Here is a 20,450-nt window from a genome sequence, read left to right as displayed (position 1 = left end):
TAGCAGCTTTCTTCTCTGTCTCAACTATACAGTACGTTAAGGCAATGTCTTGCGTGACTGTTTCTGCCTCACTTAATACGGGAGGGGAACTGGTGTGGTATTGTAACTCAATACTTGTAACTAACTTGTAACTCCAAGTATTGTTCATAATATATATAACAATCAGACCATTGAGCAGATGCTTTTATCCAAAGTGACCTACAGTCATGCACACCGTTTTTACATGTGGGTGGTTTTTGGTAATCGAACTCACAATCCAGCTGCTACAGAGGACCAGGTTCACCATGTAATATTTTCTAGCAAGTAGCGTGAAACAGAAACAAGTATTGTAACAGTCTAAATGTCCCTGGGCTTTATAGAGAGAGAGTTAAATACAGCCTACTGAGATCATAATAATCAAGGCTACAGTACATAAGGATCCTTCCATTATGCCTTTATCACATGAAACGTGCGGCAAAGGACAATCTGAAAATAAAGTATCCTGGACCAGTACGGTTCGGGTTGGCACAATAGTGTGACACTGGTTACTCTCTCCATGTATGCTAGTGCTAATTGGAGACGGTATGTTGACCTAGGTAAACCTGAACTATCCCATCGCAACTGTTCAGTATGACAGTGTAGTGAGCCCTACTGTCCCTGCTCTGCTCTGGGCTCTCTGACCTAGAAGCTCAGTGGTCCTAAACACACATCTGAATTACCGGTAGCGAGGTTGGCACAATATAGTGGAATGAATGGTGCTTTTAATCACCAAGATCGGGTCACAATAAAGTAATAATATATATGAATGTACCATTTAGCAGACACTTTAAATCCAAAGTGTCTTACAGTCATGCGGGCATACATTTTACGTACGGGTGGTCCTTGGGAATCGAACCAAGCGCCATGCTCCACCAAGTATTCTTGAAGAAATCATCGAACCGAACACTCACGCTCTGATGCAAATCATTTGTGTTTTGTTGGACAAGTGCACCTTAGTTTCTTTCTCTAATACTCACTGTAAAAAGAGGAACGGCACTGTTGTTCATCTGAAGTGCCTTTTTCTGAGTGGTATGATCCAAAATTAAGCTTTGGTTCGTTCACCGTATTATTACTATTACGTTTGTGTCTGAAATCAAATTAATAATTGGACAGATCAATATCAGTTTTTGAGTTGGATGAAAGCTTCTAAATTGCTTTCAACACCTCAAGCGCTTTGCTTAGCGGTGGGAGAAATGTAGCAGCAGCAGCCTATCAGAAGAGCTGGAGGTGTGGCCTATTGGGGGTGTGACTTTGTTTGTTCTTTTGGCCACCCGTGAGCGTGAATGTCATTCCAGGTAATATGTTCTTCTGTTATGATTATATGTTCACTGCCAGCACTGAATCATAAAGAAATTGGAGGATATTTGAAGGAAATCTGATCAAAGTATGAAAAATGACTGTTGCTTCTACATTGATCAAATGTGATCATAAAGTTACTGGCCCCCTCCTGTTGATTCATTATTAAGGGGACAAGGTGAGCTTTTTTTTAATTTAACCTTTATTTAACTAGGCAAGTCAGTTAAGAACAAAATCTTATTTATAATGACAGCCTACCCTGGACAACACTAGGCCAATTGTGAACTGCCCTATCCCAATCACAGCCAGATGTGATGCAGCCTTGAATTTGAACCAGGTACTGCAGTGATGCCTCTTACACTGAGATGCAAATGTCTTATACCACTGCACCACTTGGGAGCCCATTTTAATTCTCCACTGGTAACATTATATATTCTCTTACCTAAGGCGTGTTTGCAGATGGGCATGGTTTATATAGATAGATAGCTACTCTACTGGTGCCAAATGTTTACTGTAGGTTGTTAGCAAATATAATGAAAAGTTTACCCTATTTACCTATGGCAAATATACTTATATGTTTCCCATTTTATCTGTGTCTGGTGTTAGCTAGATACTGGCTAACTAGGTCTTCAGTCAGCATGGAGCAAAAGGTGGGGGGAAGGGTCGTTCAAATCTCTGACAGTTGTCAAGTCAACACATCCGTCAGTGCTGCTGAGAAACGCAGCACAAAGGACATGTCAAATGGGAGAGGTAAATATATATATATATATATATATATATATATATATATATATATATATATATATATATTGTTGATGCAATTTCAATGTCGCTTGAGTTGTTTTGTGCATCACCAATTTAGCTTGAGGGGATTTTTACTGCAACACTGCATCCTAGTTGCTTGGCATAGGCGTTTCAAAGAGCTGTCACTCAAGGTGAGCTCATGAATATAAGCTCCTCCTGGTAGTTAGCCATGAGAGGAAAAAGTACTGTACAGGATTTCGAAATAATATCTGCGTAAGTAATGTGATATTAAAGAGCTAGTCACCATCTGGTTACAAAGTCTTAGGTAAAGAAAGGGTTTGCAGTCTTTATTTCATGTTATGCAAACAACTTAATATTTTGAAATGTACAGGAAATGTATTTAATTCCTTGTAACCTAATTGAAGAAATGTGGATAGGTAAAAATAAAAAATGTACTTGGTACAAAATGGGTTATATATATATATCTATATATCTATATATCTATATATATATATACACACATACATACATACATACATACATACATACATACATACATACATACATACATACACACACAAACTACCGTTCAAAAGTTTGGGGTCAGTTAGAAATGTCCTTGTTTTTTAAAGAAAAACATCACATTGATCAGAAATACAGTGTAGACATTGTTAATGTTGTAAATTACTATTGTAGCTGGAAACTGATTATTTTTTGTGGAACATCTACATAGGCGTACAGAGGCCCATTATCTGAAATCATAACTCCTGTGTTCCAATGATACGTTGTGTTAACTAATCCAAATGTATCATTAGAAAACCCTTTTGCAATGATGTTAGCATAGCTGAAAACTGTTATTCTGATTAAAGAAACAATAAAACTGGCCTTCTTTAGACCAGTTGAGTATCTGGAGCATCAGAATTTGTGGGTTCAATTACAGGCTCAAAATGGCTAGAAACAGAACTTTCTTCTGAAACTCATCAGTCTATTCTTGTTCTGAGAAATTCCATGCGAGAAATTGCAAAGAAACTGAAGATCTCGTACAACGCTGTGTACTACTCCCTTCACAGAACAGCGCAAACTGTCTCTAACAGAATAGAAAGAGGATTGGGAGGCCCCGGTGAACAACTGAGCAAGAGGATAAGTAAATTGGAGTGTCTAGTTTGAGAAACAGATGCCTCAGAAGTCCTCAACTGCCATCCAGGACACCTACAGCAACCAATGTCACAGAAAGGCCAAAAAGGACAACAAATCCCCGAGCCACTGCCTTTTCACCCCGCTATCATCCAGAAGGCGAGGTTAGTATAGGTGCATCAAAGCAGAGGCCCGAGAAACTGAAAAACAGCTTCTATCTCAAGGCCATCAGACTGTTGAATAGCCATCACTAGCAGAGAGAGGCTGCTGCCTACATACAGACTTGAAATCATTGGCCACTTTAATAAATGGAACACTAATCACTTTAACAATGACACTTTAATCATGTTTACATATCTTGCATTACTCATCTCATATGTATATACTGTATTCTATACCATCTATTGTATCTTAGTCTATGCTGCTCTGACATCGCTCATCCATCTATTTATATATTCTTAATTCCATTCCTTTGCTTAGATTTGTGTGTATTAGGCATTTGTTGTGAAATTGTTATATATTACTTGTTAGCTATTGCTGCACTGTTGGAACTAGAACCACAAGCATTTCGCTACACCCGCAATAACATCTGCTAAACATGTGCATGTGACAAATACAATTTGATTTGATTTGAACAAATTGTGTTTGTTTGTGGCTGTCATGTAATTTTGTCTGCCGGTTATTGTCACGCAAAACACTGCCGTTCTCACGGTAATTGGCCGTTAATTAACATAAACACGATTAGCATCTCCAGGCATCCACACACACACAAGCTGCTGATGCGTGCGCCCTTTGGATCATCTACAGTAAAAACATATATAATAAATCAATTGAATATACACCATCACAATACATCCATTATTTATTTTAGGCAGGTCTAGAGAAACATTATGACATGAAGAAGATGAATTCAGAAGAATAGAATATGTTGGCCTACTGTATGTTATCTGACTATGCTTCGTGCCATAGGCTGTAGGCTTGTTCATTTAGCTGACAAGACAAGCGTATAAGTCCCATGCCATTATTTTATATTATATGATTTTATAGTAAGAAGATTATAATTTAACTTAGCTGAGTAACATAGAAATGATATTTTTCCCATTCCGAAGTTAGAGTGCACAAACGAAGTAGCTATGTTGAGTGGTAAAGGTGAATTTGAAACAGGTCCTATATGCTAGATTTAGAGGTGCTTGACAACTTTAATTGTGAATGATACCAACCTTAGAGTTCCTTAGAAATCAAAAGATATATGGGCTGCATGATACGACTATAGACTGTTGACGATTTGAGAAAGTCACAAAAACATCTTGCCTCAGACCGCACATTGTTCTCTCCAGCTCTCATCAAGAGATCATTATTTCACCCATCAGACTATTCTCAATTTAATATTGTCTTTACTAATATGTCAAAATTGTTTAGATTTAGATATGGCCTGTTATCATATGGGCAGGAAAAGAGGGAAAAGACCATATGCACTCGAATAGCGAATGGAGGCCACTTTCCCGCTGGTTCGTCCCATGTCGTGTAGGCTACTGTGGTTATATCATTGCACAACAGGTGATATTCCGTCCAAACTCTGTATGCCATGGCCTCTCCAACCCTGTTCCTGCAGCTACCCAGTGCTTAATTTGGGAAATCAAGTGAAATCTGTTCAGGAACATCGATAGTAACATGTTTTCCCAACGAAACATACAAAACATGAACAAAAGTATGTGGATACCTGCTCATCATTCCATTCAGCATTAGGGAAGTTGGCGAGTGATGTTGGGCGATTAGGCCTGGCTTGCAGTCGGCGTTCCAATTCATCCCAAAGGTGTTCCCAACGAAACAGGTCAGGGTTGAGGTCAGGGCTCTATGCAGGCCAGTTAAGTTTTTACACACCAAGCTCATTTCTGTATGGGCCTTGCTTTGTGCACGGGGGCTTTGTCATGCTGAAACAGGAAAGGGCCTTCCCCAAACTGTTGCCACAAAGTTGGAAGTACAGAATCATCTAGAATGTCATTGTCGGCATTAAGATTTCCCTTCCCTGGAACTAAGGAGCCTAAACCATGGAAAAGGGCCCCAGACCATAATTCCTCCTCCACCAAACTTTACATTTGGCAGGTAGCATTCTCCTGGCATCTGCCAAAACCAGATTAGTCCATCGGACTGCCAGAGAACGTGTTTCCACTGCTCCAGATTCCAAGCTTTACACCACTCTAGCGTCGGCTTGGCGTTGCGCATGGTGATCTAAAGCTTGTGTGCAGCTGCTCGGCCATGGTTCTTGTGCTGACGTTGTTTCCAGAGGCAGGTTGGAACTCGGTACTGAGTGTTGCAACCGAGGCCACGCGATTTTTATGCGCTACTTGCTTCAGCACTCGGCTGTACCGTTCTGTGAGCTTGTGTGGCCTACCAAATTGTGGCTAAGCCGTTGTTGCTCCTAGATGTTTCAACTTCACAGTAACACCGAGGCAGCTCTAGCAGGTCAGAAATGTTACGAACTTACTTATTGGAAAGGTGGCATCCTATGACGGTGCAATGTTGAACGTCACTGAGCTCTACAGTAATATTTGTCTATGGAGATTGCATGGCTGTGTGCTCGATTTGGCTGAAATAGCCAAATCCACTCATTTGAATGGGTGTCCACATACTTTTATATTTCATTAAACTGTTGACAGCTCCTCTCTCTGGGCGCTGAAGAAAGGAGAGAGGGGAGGAGATGGAAACGCGGTGGTGAGATATTCTGTAGCTTAAGGTAATGCCTATTCATTATGAAAATATAAAAAGCGCCCTATTAATAGGCTATTCAAACTCAAATACAAATTCAATATAATGTAGGGTATCTCTGAAATTATGTACCAAATATATCTTAATATATCTTAAATCTGTTTTTGGGGGGGGGGGGGGGGGTGGACTCATATATAGGCCTTACGCATAAGCTCTAATACGCATATGGATGTTTTGAATGAATCATCACCATAGAAAGCACTTTCCATTTCGTCGTGCTAGGCTTTGAAACAACATCCACAATGACCATATTTTACACTCAGTTTTAACCTGCTGTTGAACATCTTTCTTCAAATTGATCATCACAGTGAGGTGAGTTGTAAAAGCACGATACTGTTTTCATGTATTTTGATGTGATTTTTGCATTGATGTCAGAGTGGTTAGAGGGACAATAGAGTCCTGAGTACCCGGCCATTAGCGACCTGATGATCATTATAGAGTTGGGTGCTACTAACACATGTCGAGAGTGCATAAGAGGTGATTACCGTGACACAACGGTCACATAGAATTTGACTGCAGTCCTGACTCATGACTGCCGGTGTCGCGGTAATGCAGTCACCGCAACAGCCCTATCTGCAACTTAATAAAGCCACACAATGCGGAGGAACACAAATAACGATCTGCCTTTGTCACCAAACAAATGAAACGGGTTCTCTGCTGCTGTTGTGATGATGATGGTGATGTTATTATTGTTTTGCGTCCATGACGACAACAGTAATTGTTTAGTTCTTCCCCCCTTTGTATCTTCCGTCTCAGTTACTAAGGAATTACTGTAATGTTCCACATCCTACACGGTGTAATGGAGATGCATTAGGCTTTTATTTCTCTCATCCCTCACTCCCCTCTTTCTCATCCCCATGTACCTTCTTTGTTTATCAAAAAAAGGATTAAGTGCCTCAATTACATTGTGTGGGAAAAGAAAAGCCATCTCACATCAGGATAGGAGCATCAGGCAGGGGGGTGTGGTTGCTATGGTTATGGGGGGGGGAGACAGAAATGGGGAGGGGCTGTGGAGGAAAGCGCTGCCTGGGGAGGAAGAGTGAGGAAGGGAAAGGCGAAGGGAGACTTATGTGCCTTTATTCAGCCTTAAAGAGTAAAATACACACCTGAATTACAGAAAAGAATACTGCCACACACTCAGCAGTCACAAGGGCTATGTGGCTAATGCTAGAGGAAGGTATAGTAGGACAGTGGATTGGTGAGGATAGTGATGGGTTCTGAATTCTAAACTTGAAAATATGAAGTATCCTCATTCATGTCACTGAGGGAGGGGAATGTGTAACGTTTTTACATTCTGTCAGAATATGTTATTGTTAGACATCAGGGATCCTACGGGAAGGAGAATGGCCGCAGTCAGGTACAAGTCAACATGACAGCCGTGAGAAGTGAGGAATTTGGGCAGAGGTCAGGTCAGACGAAGTGAGGAAAAACAGATATCACTAAAGTTTTGTCGAGCAACAGAGGTGTATTGGATGTGTAGATGTGTAAAGGAGACTCAGCAGAGGAGGAAAGGTTAAACACCTGTGCTGGTGGAAACATGTCTGTCAGTTCAGCTGTCTGGGCCTTTGGGTGAATAAACTTTTGTTTGAGCTTTACTAATCGTCCGTGAGTTTTTACTCGGTTCATTTAAAACCTAACAATGGGAAATACAGAGTAACAAGATAACAGTGTTCAGACAATTGTTCCTGGTTTTGGGCATATAACTCACCAGTTTGAAGAGTTCTGTGACGCTGATCTCATCTGGGTCCACCATGCTGAACTCCCTGCGGGGTACCAGGTCCAAACTCAGTTGTCTGGAACACACACACACACCACAGGACAGTGCATCAAACCATTCAGAAAGGACACACTTGACAGAACTGCAAGTCTGCTATGTCTCACAAGGACATAGAGGCGTAGATGGGTACCCACACACACGCTCTCCAATCTCCCAGGGATAGATTAGATAAGTCTTTCAAAGCATGGGATGGTATAAGACAAGGAGAGGCAGGAGGAGCCATCTGTCGTCTGTCCACACCAAACAGCAAGGGACTGACGGGTGTCGTTTTATCCCTTATGCCCGGGAGATAGAGGCACAGTGGGAAGTGTTTGTGTGTGTCTGTTTGATACAAAATGAAAAGTGTGTGTGTGTCTGTTTGAACGTGTGGTGTGTCTGTTTGAAGGGGAACGGAAACCGATTGAGCACAGCATGTGCCTGGGGAGGGAGTGTGACATTCAAAGACAGAGGGACTGGGGGACTGGGGAGGCAGGAATGTTTCTCTCTCTCCACTACTCACTCGTTTCCCCAGTCCAACCTGGCAGTGATGTGCTGTTTGACGTCTTTCATGCGGTCGTTGGTGAGGTGACCAACCAGAACCTGTCTCCTCAGGTCCAGGATCTCATTCATCACGTGCCACAACCGATGGAACAGATCCCCCTCATTCTTCTACAGAGAGAGAGCAAGAGAGAGAGAGAGAGAGAGAGAGAGCAAGAGAGAGAGGGAGAGAGCAAGAGAGAGAGAGAGAGAGAGCAAGAGAGAGAGAGAGAGAGAGAGAGAGAGAGAAAGAGAGAGAGATTTCAGAGTAAAAAAATTGGGTCCAGAAAGTCAGCCTTCAATTTAAAAAAAATCACAAATAAATGCTTTCTGTCTAACATGCACATATAGTTATTAGGGACACAAACACAAGCAAGATTAGTAATTAATAAGCAGAAAAAAGCTTCCACTGTTTGCTGCAGGGGAAACACATTGCCCAGTAGTTGAAAGGTATTCCCAGGTCTATTCTCCTCTCTGCAGGTGTGTGGTACACACAGGGACATGCACATACATGCGTGTGTGCGTGTTTGCATGCATGTGTTTATGTGTAAATTCATGCAACACTGTGCGAATTCCTGCATGCATTCCTACATGTGTGTGTTGAACAGTCTTTACCACGTAGAGCCGTTTCCACATGGCCCCCCAGTCTCTCAGGGTGGTTGTCATCTCAGTGATAACAGAGTCCTCTGTCGGGATGACAGTCTCAAACTGCCTGTGGGTCAGAGAGAGAGAAAGAGAAAGGGACATCAAATTACAACAGTATACCCCCCCCCAGTGTCATTATGAGAGGCTGGTAGAAGAAGCACTCAACCTCTGTTCTGTTAATATGACGTTAATCTAATGTTTATCTAACGTTTCCTTTCCACAGAAATGACACAAACTTCCCTCACCTTCCAGACTGGCTGATCTAATAAGGCTGTTTGCCTTCTCAGAGACACACACACACACACACACAGAAACAGACACACACACACTGAAACAGACACACACTGAAACAGACACACACTGACACAGACACACACTGAAACAGACACACACACATGCACACACACACAATGCACTCATTACTTACCCTTTGTTCTTGATATGGGCGTTCTTCAAGTGAATGTAAGTGCATGGGAAAATACCCTGGGGGGAGAGAATAAACAAGCTAATGAATGGGGAATGTCATTCTAACTGTATCATTAAACGGCACTACCATTAACACATTCGGTTAGCGAGTGTAAATGATGCATATAATCAATACAAATTAAATGTGTGTATGTGTGTGTGTGCATGTGTCAACATGACATTATTAAACTATGAGCCTCTCCATATTGACCTGCTTGCTGCACAGCCCTCAGATCTAAGCAGAGAGCTGATATTTCTGAATCTGAAAAGAGCAGCTGCACTGACAGCCTCAATAACACACAAAAGAGTCTCACCCACCTTGGCATTTGGATTCTTATGGACGAACCCTCTGTACCAGCCTGAGGAGACAACAACAAAAAAAAATCACATTTTCATTGTGTCACCGTGACTTTCAGATCCGCTATCTTTCCTTCTATCAAATTGTGTGTGTGTGTCCACTAAACTAATAGATAGCAGCCCTATTATGATTCTGTAGATTGGCTCTTCTGCGCTCTCAGTTAAAATGTCAACCACCAAATAATCAATTTCATTCCATCTCTACAGCATCTGATATGGGGGTGGAGAGTAGGAGAGAAAAACCTGTCTGGTTAAGTAATGTCTGCCTATCACTGCCAAACAAATGACTGGGGTTGTGTCTCAAATGGCACCCTAGTCCCTATAGTGCACTACTTTAGCCCTATGGGCTATAGGTTGCCATTTGGGACAGAGGCCCCGGGTTACTGAAGCATCGCCACTTCAGCTCCGACCACACCAGTCGTAGAGCTGCCGAGCTGTAAAACAAAACGCCCAGCTGGAACACTTTATCACGGGAGGCCGTATCTGTCACTGCACTGTTTACTGCAGCCTACCAGGTTCGGTGTTACAGTATTTGTTATGGCCACCGGCCAGGCTGGTGAGCCAGGCGGTGTCAGTCGCACCAAGGACTGTAAGTAGCACCGGGGAGTGTCAGTAGCACCAGGGACTGTAAGTAGCACCGGGGAGTGTCAGTAGCACCAGGGAGTGTCAGTAGCACCAGGGACTGTAAGTAGCACCGGGGAGTGTCAGTAGCACCAGGGACTGTAAGTAGCACCGGGGAGTGTCAGTAGCACCAGGGACTGTAAGTAGCACCAGGGGGTGTCAGTAGCACCAGGGACTGTAAGTAGCACCGGGGGGTGTCAGTAGCACCAGGGACTGTAAGTAGCACCGGGGAGTGTCAGTAGCACCAGGGACTGTAAGTAGCACCGGAGAGTGTCAGTAGCACCAGGGACTGTAAGTAGCACTGGGGAGTGTCAGTAGCACCAGGGACTGTAAGTAGCACCGGGGGGTATCAGTAGCACCAGGAACTGTAAGTAGCACCGGGGGGTGTCAGTAGCACCAGGGACTGTAAGTAGCACCGGGGGGTGTCAGTAGCACCAGGGACTGTGAGTAGTACCGGGGAGTGTCAGTAGTACTAGTAACCTAAGGTCATAATGTGCTCCTTGGTCCAACACCCGTCTGTGACAGTGCTAGAGGTGAGAGTGTTAGGGACAAGGTGAGAATGAGCCTCACTGCTGCCACTGACTTGTGGTCTTGCCTCCTGAAGGACCTCGGCTAGGCATTTTCTTTAGAGCTCTTTCTAGTTTTTGATTGGCCAGAGTGTCAGAGAAGAAGCGGTCGTATGGTACCTATCACACTACAGTAGCAACTTGATGACACTGCACTGGCAGAAGCCCTTTTTATAGTAACTTATCTCCTCTCTAGTACAGAATAGATAGACATTCTTGTCAACACCCTGTCTTGCCTTTGAGTTGTGGGGACTGGTACATATTTTATTTCTTCCCTTCATCCAAACTGAACACATACACTACATGACCAAAGGTATGTGGACACCTGCTCGTCAAGCATCTCATTCCAAACTCATGGGCATTAATATGGAGTTGGTCCCCCCTTTGCTGCTATAACAGCCTCCACTCTTCTGGGAAGGCTTTCCACTAGACTTTGGAACATTGCTGCGGGGACTTGCTTCCATTCAGCCACAAGAGCATTAGTGAGGTTGGACACTGATATTGTGTGATTAGTACTGGCTCGAAGTCAGCGTTCCAATTCATCCTAAACGTGTTTGATGGGGTTGAGGTCAGGGCTCTGTGTAGGCCAGTCAAGTTCTTCTACACCAATCTCGACAAACCATTTCTGTATGGACCTTGCTTTGTGCACTGCATTGTCATGTTGAAACAGGAAAGGGACTTCCCCAAACTGTTGCCACAAAGTTGGAAGCACAGAATTGTTTAGAATGTCATTGTATGCTGTAGCATGAAGATTTCCCTACACTGGAACTAAGGGGCCGATTTGTCCGAATTAAAAAAAAAAATTTTTTTACACCTTTATTTAACTAGGCAAGTCAGTTAAGAACACATTCTTATTTTCAATGACGGCCTAGGAACAGTGGGTTAACTGCTTTGTTCAGGGACAGAACAACAGATTTTTACCTTGTCAGTTCGGGGAACCTTACAGTTAACTAGTCCAACACTCTAACCACCTGCCTCTCATTGCACTCCACGAGGAGCCTGACCTGTTACGCGATTGCAGTAAGAAGCCAAGATAAGTTGCTAGCTAGCATTAAACTTATCTTATACAAAACAATCAATCAATCAATCATAATCACTAGTTAACTACACATGGTTGATGATATTACTAGTTTATCTAGCGTGTCCTGCATTGCATATAATCGATGCGGTGCGCATTCCTAACCATAAACATCAAAGCCTTTCTTAAAATCAATACACAAGTATATATTTTTAAACCTGCATATTTAGTTAATATTGCCTGCTAACATGAATTTCTTTTAACTAGGTAAATCGTGTCACTTCTCTTGCAACAGAGTCAGGGTATATGCAGCAGTTTGGGTCGCCTGGCCCGTTGCGAACTAATTATGACATAACATTGAAGGTTGTACAATGTAACAGCAATATTTAGACTTATGGATGCCACCCGTTAGATAAAATACGGAACAGTTCCGTATTTCACTGAAATAATAAATGTTTTGTTTTCAAAAGGATAGTTTCCGGATTCGACCATATTAATGACCAAAGGCTTGTATTTCTGTGTGTTATTATGTTATAATTAAGTCTATGATTTGATATTTGATAGAGCAGTCTGACTGAGCAATGGTAGGCACCAGCAGGCTCGTGAGCATTCATTCAAACAGTGAGTTTTGCCAGCAGCTCTTCGCTGTTCTTCAAGCATTGAGCTGTTTATGACTTCAAGCCTATCAACTCCCGAGATTAGGCTGGTGTAACCAATGTGAAATGGCTAGCTAGTTAGCGGGGTGCGCACAAATAGCGTTTCAAACGTCACTCGCTCTGAGACTTGGAGTAGTTTTCCCCCTTGGGTAACGATGCTTCGAGGGTGGCTGTTGTCGATGTGTTCCTGGTTCGAGCCCAGGTAGGGGCGAGGAGAGGGACGGAAGCTATACTGTTACACTGACAATACTAAAGTGCCTATAAGCACATACAATAGTCAAAGGTATATGAAATACAAATGGTATCGAGAGAAATATAAATACTATATTAACTACAACCTAAAACCTCTTACCTTGGAATATTGAAGTCTCATGTTAAAAGGAATCATATGTTCTTATGTTCTGAGCAAGGAACTGAAACGTTAGCTTTCTTACATGGCACACATTGCACTTTTACTTTCTTCTCCAACACTTTGTTTTCGCATTATTTAAACCAAATTGAACGTTTCATTATTTATTTGAGGCTAAATGGATTTTTATTGATGTATTATATTAAGTTAAAATAAGTGTTCATTCAGTATTGTTGTAATTGTCATTATTACAAATACATTTAAAAAATCGTCCGATCAATCGGCATCGGCGTTTTTTTGGTCCTCCAATAATCGGTATCGGTGTCGAAAAATCATAATCGGTCGACCTCTACTCCAGAGAACGCGTTTCCACTGCTCCAGAGTTCAAGGTGGCGAGCTTTACACTACTCCAGCCGAATCTTAGCATTGCGCATGGTGATCTTAGGCTTGTGTCCAGCTGCTCGGCCGTGGAAACCCATTTCATGAAGCTCCCGACTAACAGCTCTTGTGCTGATGTGGCTTCCAGAGGCAGTTTGGAACAATGGTAGTGAGTGCTGCAACCGAGGACAGACAATTTTTACGCGCTACAGCATTCTGGGATCCAGTTCTGTGACCTTGTGTGACCTACCACTTTGCGGCTGAGCCACTGTTGCTCCTATACGTTTCTACTTCGCAATAACAGGACTTACAGTTGACCGGAGCAGCTCTAGCAGGGCAGAAATTTGATGAACTGACTTGTTGGAAAGGTGGCATCCTATGACGGTGCCACATTGAAAGTCACTGAGCTCTTCAGTAAGGCCATTCTACTGCCAATGTTTGTCTATGGAGAATGCATGGCTGTGTGCTAGATGTCAGATCATTTCCTTGGGTGAGTTTGGAATGCATCATCAGCTATCTCAGACGGATCTGTCGTCTGTCTGTCTGGCCTTGAGCAACAACAGGAAGTGAGATTGTGCCGCTCTAAGAAGGGAGGAAGGTTGCGTCAATGCTGTGTAAGTAAGCTGGGTAGAAACAGGAATGTGTGTCGGGCGCCTGCTCTGCTCTGTCTGAAACTATGTCAAAAATTAACCTTGGTGTGTGAGTGTGAGTGCCTCGGCCTTGACCTTGAGGCTCACACACTCCTTCGCAATACACCAGCAAGCACACACACACTCTCCTGTGCACACACACACGCAAGCAAGCACACACAAGCTCTCAGTCTTTGTGTCTAAGGCAAGCAAACACACACACACTCTGAGCTCAATGTGGGCGGGAAGACTGAACCAAAGGCATCTCCCTCTTGCGGCACAGGAAACAGTAGCAAACTGAAAGCCTCCACAATCTCATCAAGTACAACAACAAAAAGAAGAAGGAAGTCTATTAACATTTCATGTACAACACAATACTCCTAGAGGGACAGACTGGGGAAGGAAATGTGGAAACGTACAGCCCAAGTAGCAGTAGCAGCCCATCTGTGAGTCTGTGAAGCTCGAAGGGGGGGATCATGGTTTATATGGGTGTGAAATGAGTAGAGGTTATCAGTTACCTTCACATTTCTCCAGGAGCTGCACCGTGTCCCCAATCTCCAATGGCAAGCCATGCTGGACCGTCCCTCGGAAACTGGCCAGCACTGAAACACAATATAAGATACATATTTTAATACCTGTGTGTATTTTTACGTGCGTAAGTAGGTAACACACACACACCAAATCGACACACACACACACACAGTCCCCCCCAAAAAATCACTCTCTTTTCATGTCACTAGAATTGAATCCGAGCACAACTGTCTTGACTTTGAAGCTGTGCGGTGATTTGTTTCTAGTGTTCTCTGGGCAGAGAGAAAGAGAGAAGAGAATAGCCTGCTGACTGCTGGTAGATTGAGTACACCTCTGGGTGTCAGGCTGAAGTGGAGGGAAAATAAGCTGGGAATATAATGTCATCCTGGGTCTTTCTGCTAGGAGCGCTCTTGTAGAGGAGGGAGGCAACACCTGAGGAGGCTTAGAGTAGGACTCTCGCTGATGAGAAGCACTGTCAGTTAGAGAGAGAGAGAGAGAGAGAGAGAGAGAGAGAGAAAGCAAGAGAGGGAGCAAACAAGCGAGCAAGAGAGAGAAAGAGAGTAACATCTCTTTCGATCAGCACAGAGCACTTTGGTCTAACAGCATCTAATAGCTGGGCTAGTAGTGAGGAGTGTCGACAGATGCCATTCTCTGTGGTTCTGAGAGACAGGACATGATAACAGCAGCAGTCAGAGAATTCTCCAAGCTGGCACACACTGACACACTCGGGGGGGGGGGGGGGGGGGGGGACTAATAGTGTTAGTACTACAACATGGAAATGAGGAAGAGTCAAGTGCCTCCCGAGTGGTGCCGTGCCACGAGAGATTCTGGGTTTGAGTCCAGGCTCTGTCGCAGCCGGCCGCAACCGGGAGACCCATGTGGCGGCGCACAATTGGCCCAGCGTCGTCCGGGTTAGGGTAGGGTTCGGCCATCAGGGATGTCCTTGTCCCATCGTGCACTAGCGCCTCCTGTGGCGAGCCGGGCGCAGTGCACGCTGACACGGTCGCCAGGTGTGCACTAACCCGGACGACGCTGGGCCAATTGTGCGCCGCCACATGGGTCTCCCGGTTGCGGCCGGCTGCGACAGAGCCTGGTGTTTCCTTCCGACCAATTTGTGTGGCTGGTTTCCGGGTTAAGCGGGCATTGTGTCAAGAAGCAGTGCAGCTTGGTTGGGTTGTGTTTGGGAGGATGCACGGCTCTCGACCTTCGCCTCTCCCGAGTCCGTATGGGAGATGCAGCGATGAGACAAGACTGTGACTACCAATTCACGAAATTGGGGAGAGAAAAGGGTTTGGAGAGAGCTTCATTTCATGGGGCACATGGGTGGGGGGGTAAACACATCAAGTCTAATGCAGGAGTTTTACAAGTCGAGTTTTCCAGCTGCAGTGTACTAAATTATGCAGCTTGGAGTAGAGTTTTGATAGAGCTGAATCACTTCCTCATAAACCATCCCCCAGCTGTTGTCTGTCTGCTAACTGCCATGGCTCTTTTCCAGAGATGTTGGCAAGGTGTTCACTCAGCGGGAATAGATTTATTTATTTTCTCTCCGGGGGAGTGGAAGAAGTGCCACCTTAAAGGCAGGAGAGAGAGGACAGCACGCGCACACACACGCACACGCACACACACAAACACACGCAGGAACGAAAGAAGGGGACCGAGAGAAGAGATCGAGCGCAAACGGAAGTCCAAAGCCTGGCACCTACACACACACACACCACAGCGTAATGAAAAAAGATGAACTGGGGTATAAAAAAAAGCTTCACACACAAATATAGCAAAACCACAGACACACTGGTATGATATGTGTACATGAACCTGTCAAACAGGGTCAGGGCCCATGTTTCCAGTCGGCATGGTCTGAGGCAGGAGTTCAGTCACGACAAGCTGTGCTCTGCTCTGCTGTGACACACATCTACTCATGGGCAAATGGCTGTTCCTATTTCTGACCAGGCAGCCTCGTTCGTGCTGAACTAACTTAGACATTACGTAAAGACCGCAGGAAACTGGAAAAAAAGACACACACACACACACACACACACAGGAATTCAGGAACTGGGATAAAAGTCACAAACTTAAATAAAAGTACTGGACAGAACTATGACTGAGATCCATGGATTTATATGACTACAGCTCCTTCAGATTTGAGATGTAAAGCTTACAGTTGAAGTCGGGAAGTTTACATTCACCTTAGCAAAATACACTTCAACTCAGTTTTTCACAATACCTTACATTTAATCCACAAAAAATCCCTGTCTTAGGTCAGTTAGGATCACCACTTTATTTTAAGAATGTGAAATGTCAGAATAATAGTAGAGAGAATGATTCATTTCTGCTTTAGTTTCTTTCATCACATTCCCAGTAGGTCAGGAGTTTACATACACTCAATTAGTATTTGGTAGCATTGCCTTTAAATTGTTTAACTTGTGTCAAATGTGTTGGAAAGCCTTCCACAAGCTTCCCACAATAAGTTGGGTGAATTTTGGCCCATTCCTCCTGACAGAGCTGGTGTAACTGAGTCAGGTTTGTAGGCCCCCTTGCTCGCACGCGCTTTTTCAGTTCAGCCCACAAATTTTCTATAGGATTGAGGTCAGAGCTTTGTGATGGCCAGTCCAGTACCTTGACTTGTTGTCCTTAAGCCATTTTGCCACAACTTTGGAAGTATGGTTGAGGTCATTGTCCATTTGGAAGACCCATTTGAAACCAAGCTTAAAGTTCCTTACTGATGTCTTGAGATGTTGCTTCAATATATCCACATATTTTCCCTTCCTCATGATGCCATTTATTTTGTGAGGTGCACCAGTCCCTCCTGCAGCACCCCCACAACATGATGCTGCCACCCCCGTGCTTCACGGTTGGGATGGTCTTCTTCAGCTTGCAAGCCTCCCCCTTTCTCCTCCAAACATAACAATGGTCATCATGGTTAAACAGTTCTATTTTTTGGTTCATCAGACTAGAGGACATTTCTCCAAAAAGTACCATCTTTGTCCCCATGCGCATTTTCAAACCGTGGTCTTGCTTTTTTATGGGGGTTTAGAGCAGGAGATTCTTCCTTGCTGAGCGGCCTTTGAGGTTATGTTGATATAGGACTCGTTTTACTGTGGATATAGATACTTTCGTACCTGTTTCCTCCAGCATCTTCACAAGGTCCTTTGCTGTTGTTCTGGGATTGATTTTCACTTTTTACACTAAAGTACGTTCATCTCTAGGAGACAGAACGCGTCTCCTTCCTGAGTGGTATGACGGCTGCGTGGTCCCATAGTGTTTATACTTGCGTTCTATTGTTTGTACAGATGAACGTGGTACATTCAGGCATTTGGAAATTGCTCCCAATGATGAACCAGACTTGTGGGGGTCTACAAAAATCTTTTTCTGAGGTCTTGGCTGATTTCCTTTGATTTTCCCATGATTTCAAGCAAAGAGGCACTGAGTTTGAAGGTAGGCCTTGAAATACATCCACAGGTACACCTCCAATTGACTCAAATTAGCCTATCAGAAATGTCTAAAGCCATGACATAATTTTCTGGAATTTTCCAAGCTGTTTAAAGGCACAGTCAACTTAGTGTATGTGAACTTCTGACCCACAAGAGTTGTGATACAGTGAATTATAAGTTAAATAATGTGTCTGTAAAGAATTGTTGGAAAAATGACTTGGGTAATGCACAAAGTAGATGTCCTAACCAACTTGCCAAAACTATAGTTTATTAACGCGTAATTTGTGGAGTGGTTGAAAAGTTTTAATGACTCCAAGTCATAAGTGTATGTAAACTTCCGACTTCAACTGTATGTCCAAACGGGAAGTAGGTAACTATGCTCCATTCCTGAGTCAAAGTGGAGACTTAGTCGCACTGACGCCCAGTAATCTACCCACGTGTGACTGCCAATCTCACCTTGCCCTAATCCTAAAGCAGTCCCCGAAAGCCAGAGAGAAGACTGACTGTGTACTGTGTTCTCAGTGTTCTGCCCTTAGGTGGATGGGGAAAAGCAGGCAGATCAGTACAAAGAGTGTTTGTGTGAATTAGGCTTACATGTACTTTAGGCTGCCATTTGGAGTCTAGGCCTGTCAAATGATCCTACAGTTGTTTTTTGTTGGTCTCCCTCTAAGCTCCTTATAGGAACATGATGCAGACCACTGGTTCAGACAGGCCTTGGCGTAGTTTGTTGAGTTGCGTTTAAAGGCACTGGGTTCCACAGGTTATACTGAATTTATCAAGCAATATCAGGTTTACAGCTAGCTAGGTATGTGTTCAAACCATGCCCGGTGGAAAAGGTAAGTAGCTCCCGATTGAGTGTGGCAGGCACATAACAACAACAACGTTTGAAAGGTTACTTTAAAAGAATATGAAACGGTGTGCCAGACAGAATATTCAGAGAAGACAACGAGACATACATAGTCAGTTCTTAGTACAGAGAGTATCCAGTGGTGGAAAAAGAACCCAATTGTCAAACTTGAGTAAAAGTAAAGATACCGTAATTGAAAATGACTCCGGTAAAAGTGAAAGTCGCCCAGTAAAATACCACTTGAGTAAAAGTCTAAAAGTATTTGGTTTTAAATATACTTAAGTATCAAAAGTAAATGTGTGTCAGAGTCGGGGTGATGTGGGTAAGGCGGAGTCAGGCGCAGGACACAGAGATGAGTAATAATAGTAACTTTACTCAAAGATAATCTTCCAACGAAGGAGAAACGAAGATCCAGAATCACATAAACGAGACAACTGACAACAATAAACACGCACAAAACCATGATGGCTCCAGAGGGCTAAATAGGGAAATAATTCAAACATAATGGGAACCAGGTGTGTACAATACAGACAAAACAAATGGAAAAGGAAATGTAGATCGGTGGAGGCTAGAAAGCCGGTGACGTCGACCGCCGAACGCCACCCAAACAAGGAGTCTTTGGCGGAAGTCGTGACAATGTGATTGCTAAAATATAATCAGTATTGAAAGAGAAGCACAAATAATAAAACATTCCCTATATTACGCAAACCAGACGGCACCATTTTGTTCTTTTTTTATTTACAGATAGCCAGGGGTACACTCCAACACTCAGGCATAATTTACAAACTATGCATTTGTGTTTAGTGAGTTCACCAGATCAGAGGCAATAGGGATGACCAGGGATATTCTCTTGGTGCATGAATTAGACAATTTTCCTGTCCTGGTAGCATTCAAAATGTAATTAGCACTTTTGTGTGTCAGAGAAAATGTATCGAGTAAAATGTTAATTATTTTATTTTGGAATGTAGTGAAGTAAAAGTTGTCTAAGATATAAATAGTAAAGTAAAGTACAGATACCCCCCAAAAAATTACTTAAGTAGTACTTTAAAGTATTCTTTATTAAGTACTTTACACCACTGAGAGTATCTGCCAAAAACCCCAGAAAAACAAGCTTCAGTTGACTCCAACCAGACAAGCAAATTGATTTCAAAAGGCTCTATAAAAGTGCATTAAACAGCCCAGCCTCGCCCCTTTCTCTCTGATGTGTGTTCCGACAACGAATCACACTCGTAATCCACTCCTCCGTCATCAATTATTCAACACATCATTAATATGCTAATTCGTCGCCACAGACACGGGTGGTCCATTGACCCTGCTGCCAGAAATGAGCCAGCATGCATTTTGCATTATTCAGATGTGTAGTTGTTGGATTCCTACTACAATCCACACATACTGGAACATAATGTAATGTAATCAGGTTAATAAATAATGGAGAGAACGGGACTACAAATGAGTTGCAGGAAGTTACAAAACAATTCATCAGCAGTAAGTGATATTCAAAATGGAATGTGACATCCCTCGCTTTTCCCCTGCTCTTATCCATCCCTCCTCTCGTTCCCTCTCCTCTCCTCCTTTTTCTATTCCATCGCTATATGTAAGGCTGCGAGTAGAGGATGGTTAAATCCTGCTTTATTTATACTCTGGCGTCTGCAGAATTTACATCTCAAACCACAGCCATCTGCTTGGGTTTGACGTGATAACCATGA

General features: G+C 43.3%; 1 protein-coding gene across 6 annotated transcripts in view; it reads right to left on the bottom strand.

Annotated features, from left to right (window-relative positions):
• Positions 1 to 20,450, bottom strand: part of LOC109896763 (dedicator of cytokinesis protein 4) — a 141,568-nt gene that overhangs the window by 89,125 nt on the left and 31,993 nt on the right. For 4 of the 6 annotated variants that reach the window (XM_031831906.1, XM_031831911.1, XM_031831910.1 and 1 more), the window contains exons 2-7: positions 14,454 to 14,537; positions 9,680 to 9,720; positions 9,324 to 9,379; positions 8,843 to 8,963; positions 8,235 to 8,383; positions 7,667 to 7,751 (exon numbers count right to left, since the gene is read on the bottom strand). In XM_031831906.1, the coding sequence (XP_031687766.1) occupies positions 7,667 to 7,751; positions 8,235 to 8,383; positions 8,843 to 8,963; positions 9,324 to 9,379; positions 9,680 to 9,720; positions 14,454 to 14,537 (536 nt within the window). The remainder of the gene's footprint in view (positions 1 to 7,666; positions 7,752 to 8,234; positions 8,384 to 8,842; positions 8,964 to 9,323; positions 9,380 to 9,679; positions 9,721 to 14,453; positions 14,538 to 20,450) is intronic. The other 2 variants (XM_031831909.1, XM_020491095.2) reach the window with 1 other exon arrangement.

The sequence above is a fragment of the Oncorhynchus kisutch genome, linkage group LG9, assembly GCF_002021735.2.
Source record: "Oncorhynchus kisutch isolate 150728-3 linkage group LG9, Okis_V2, whole genome shotgun sequence".
In the NCBI taxonomy this organism is placed as follows: domain Eukaryota; kingdom Metazoa; phylum Chordata; class Actinopteri; order Salmoniformes; family Salmonidae; genus Oncorhynchus; species Oncorhynchus kisutch.
The sequence above is the reverse complement of the archived record's forward strand: the minus strand, read 5'-3'. Positions and strand labels throughout refer to the sequence as shown.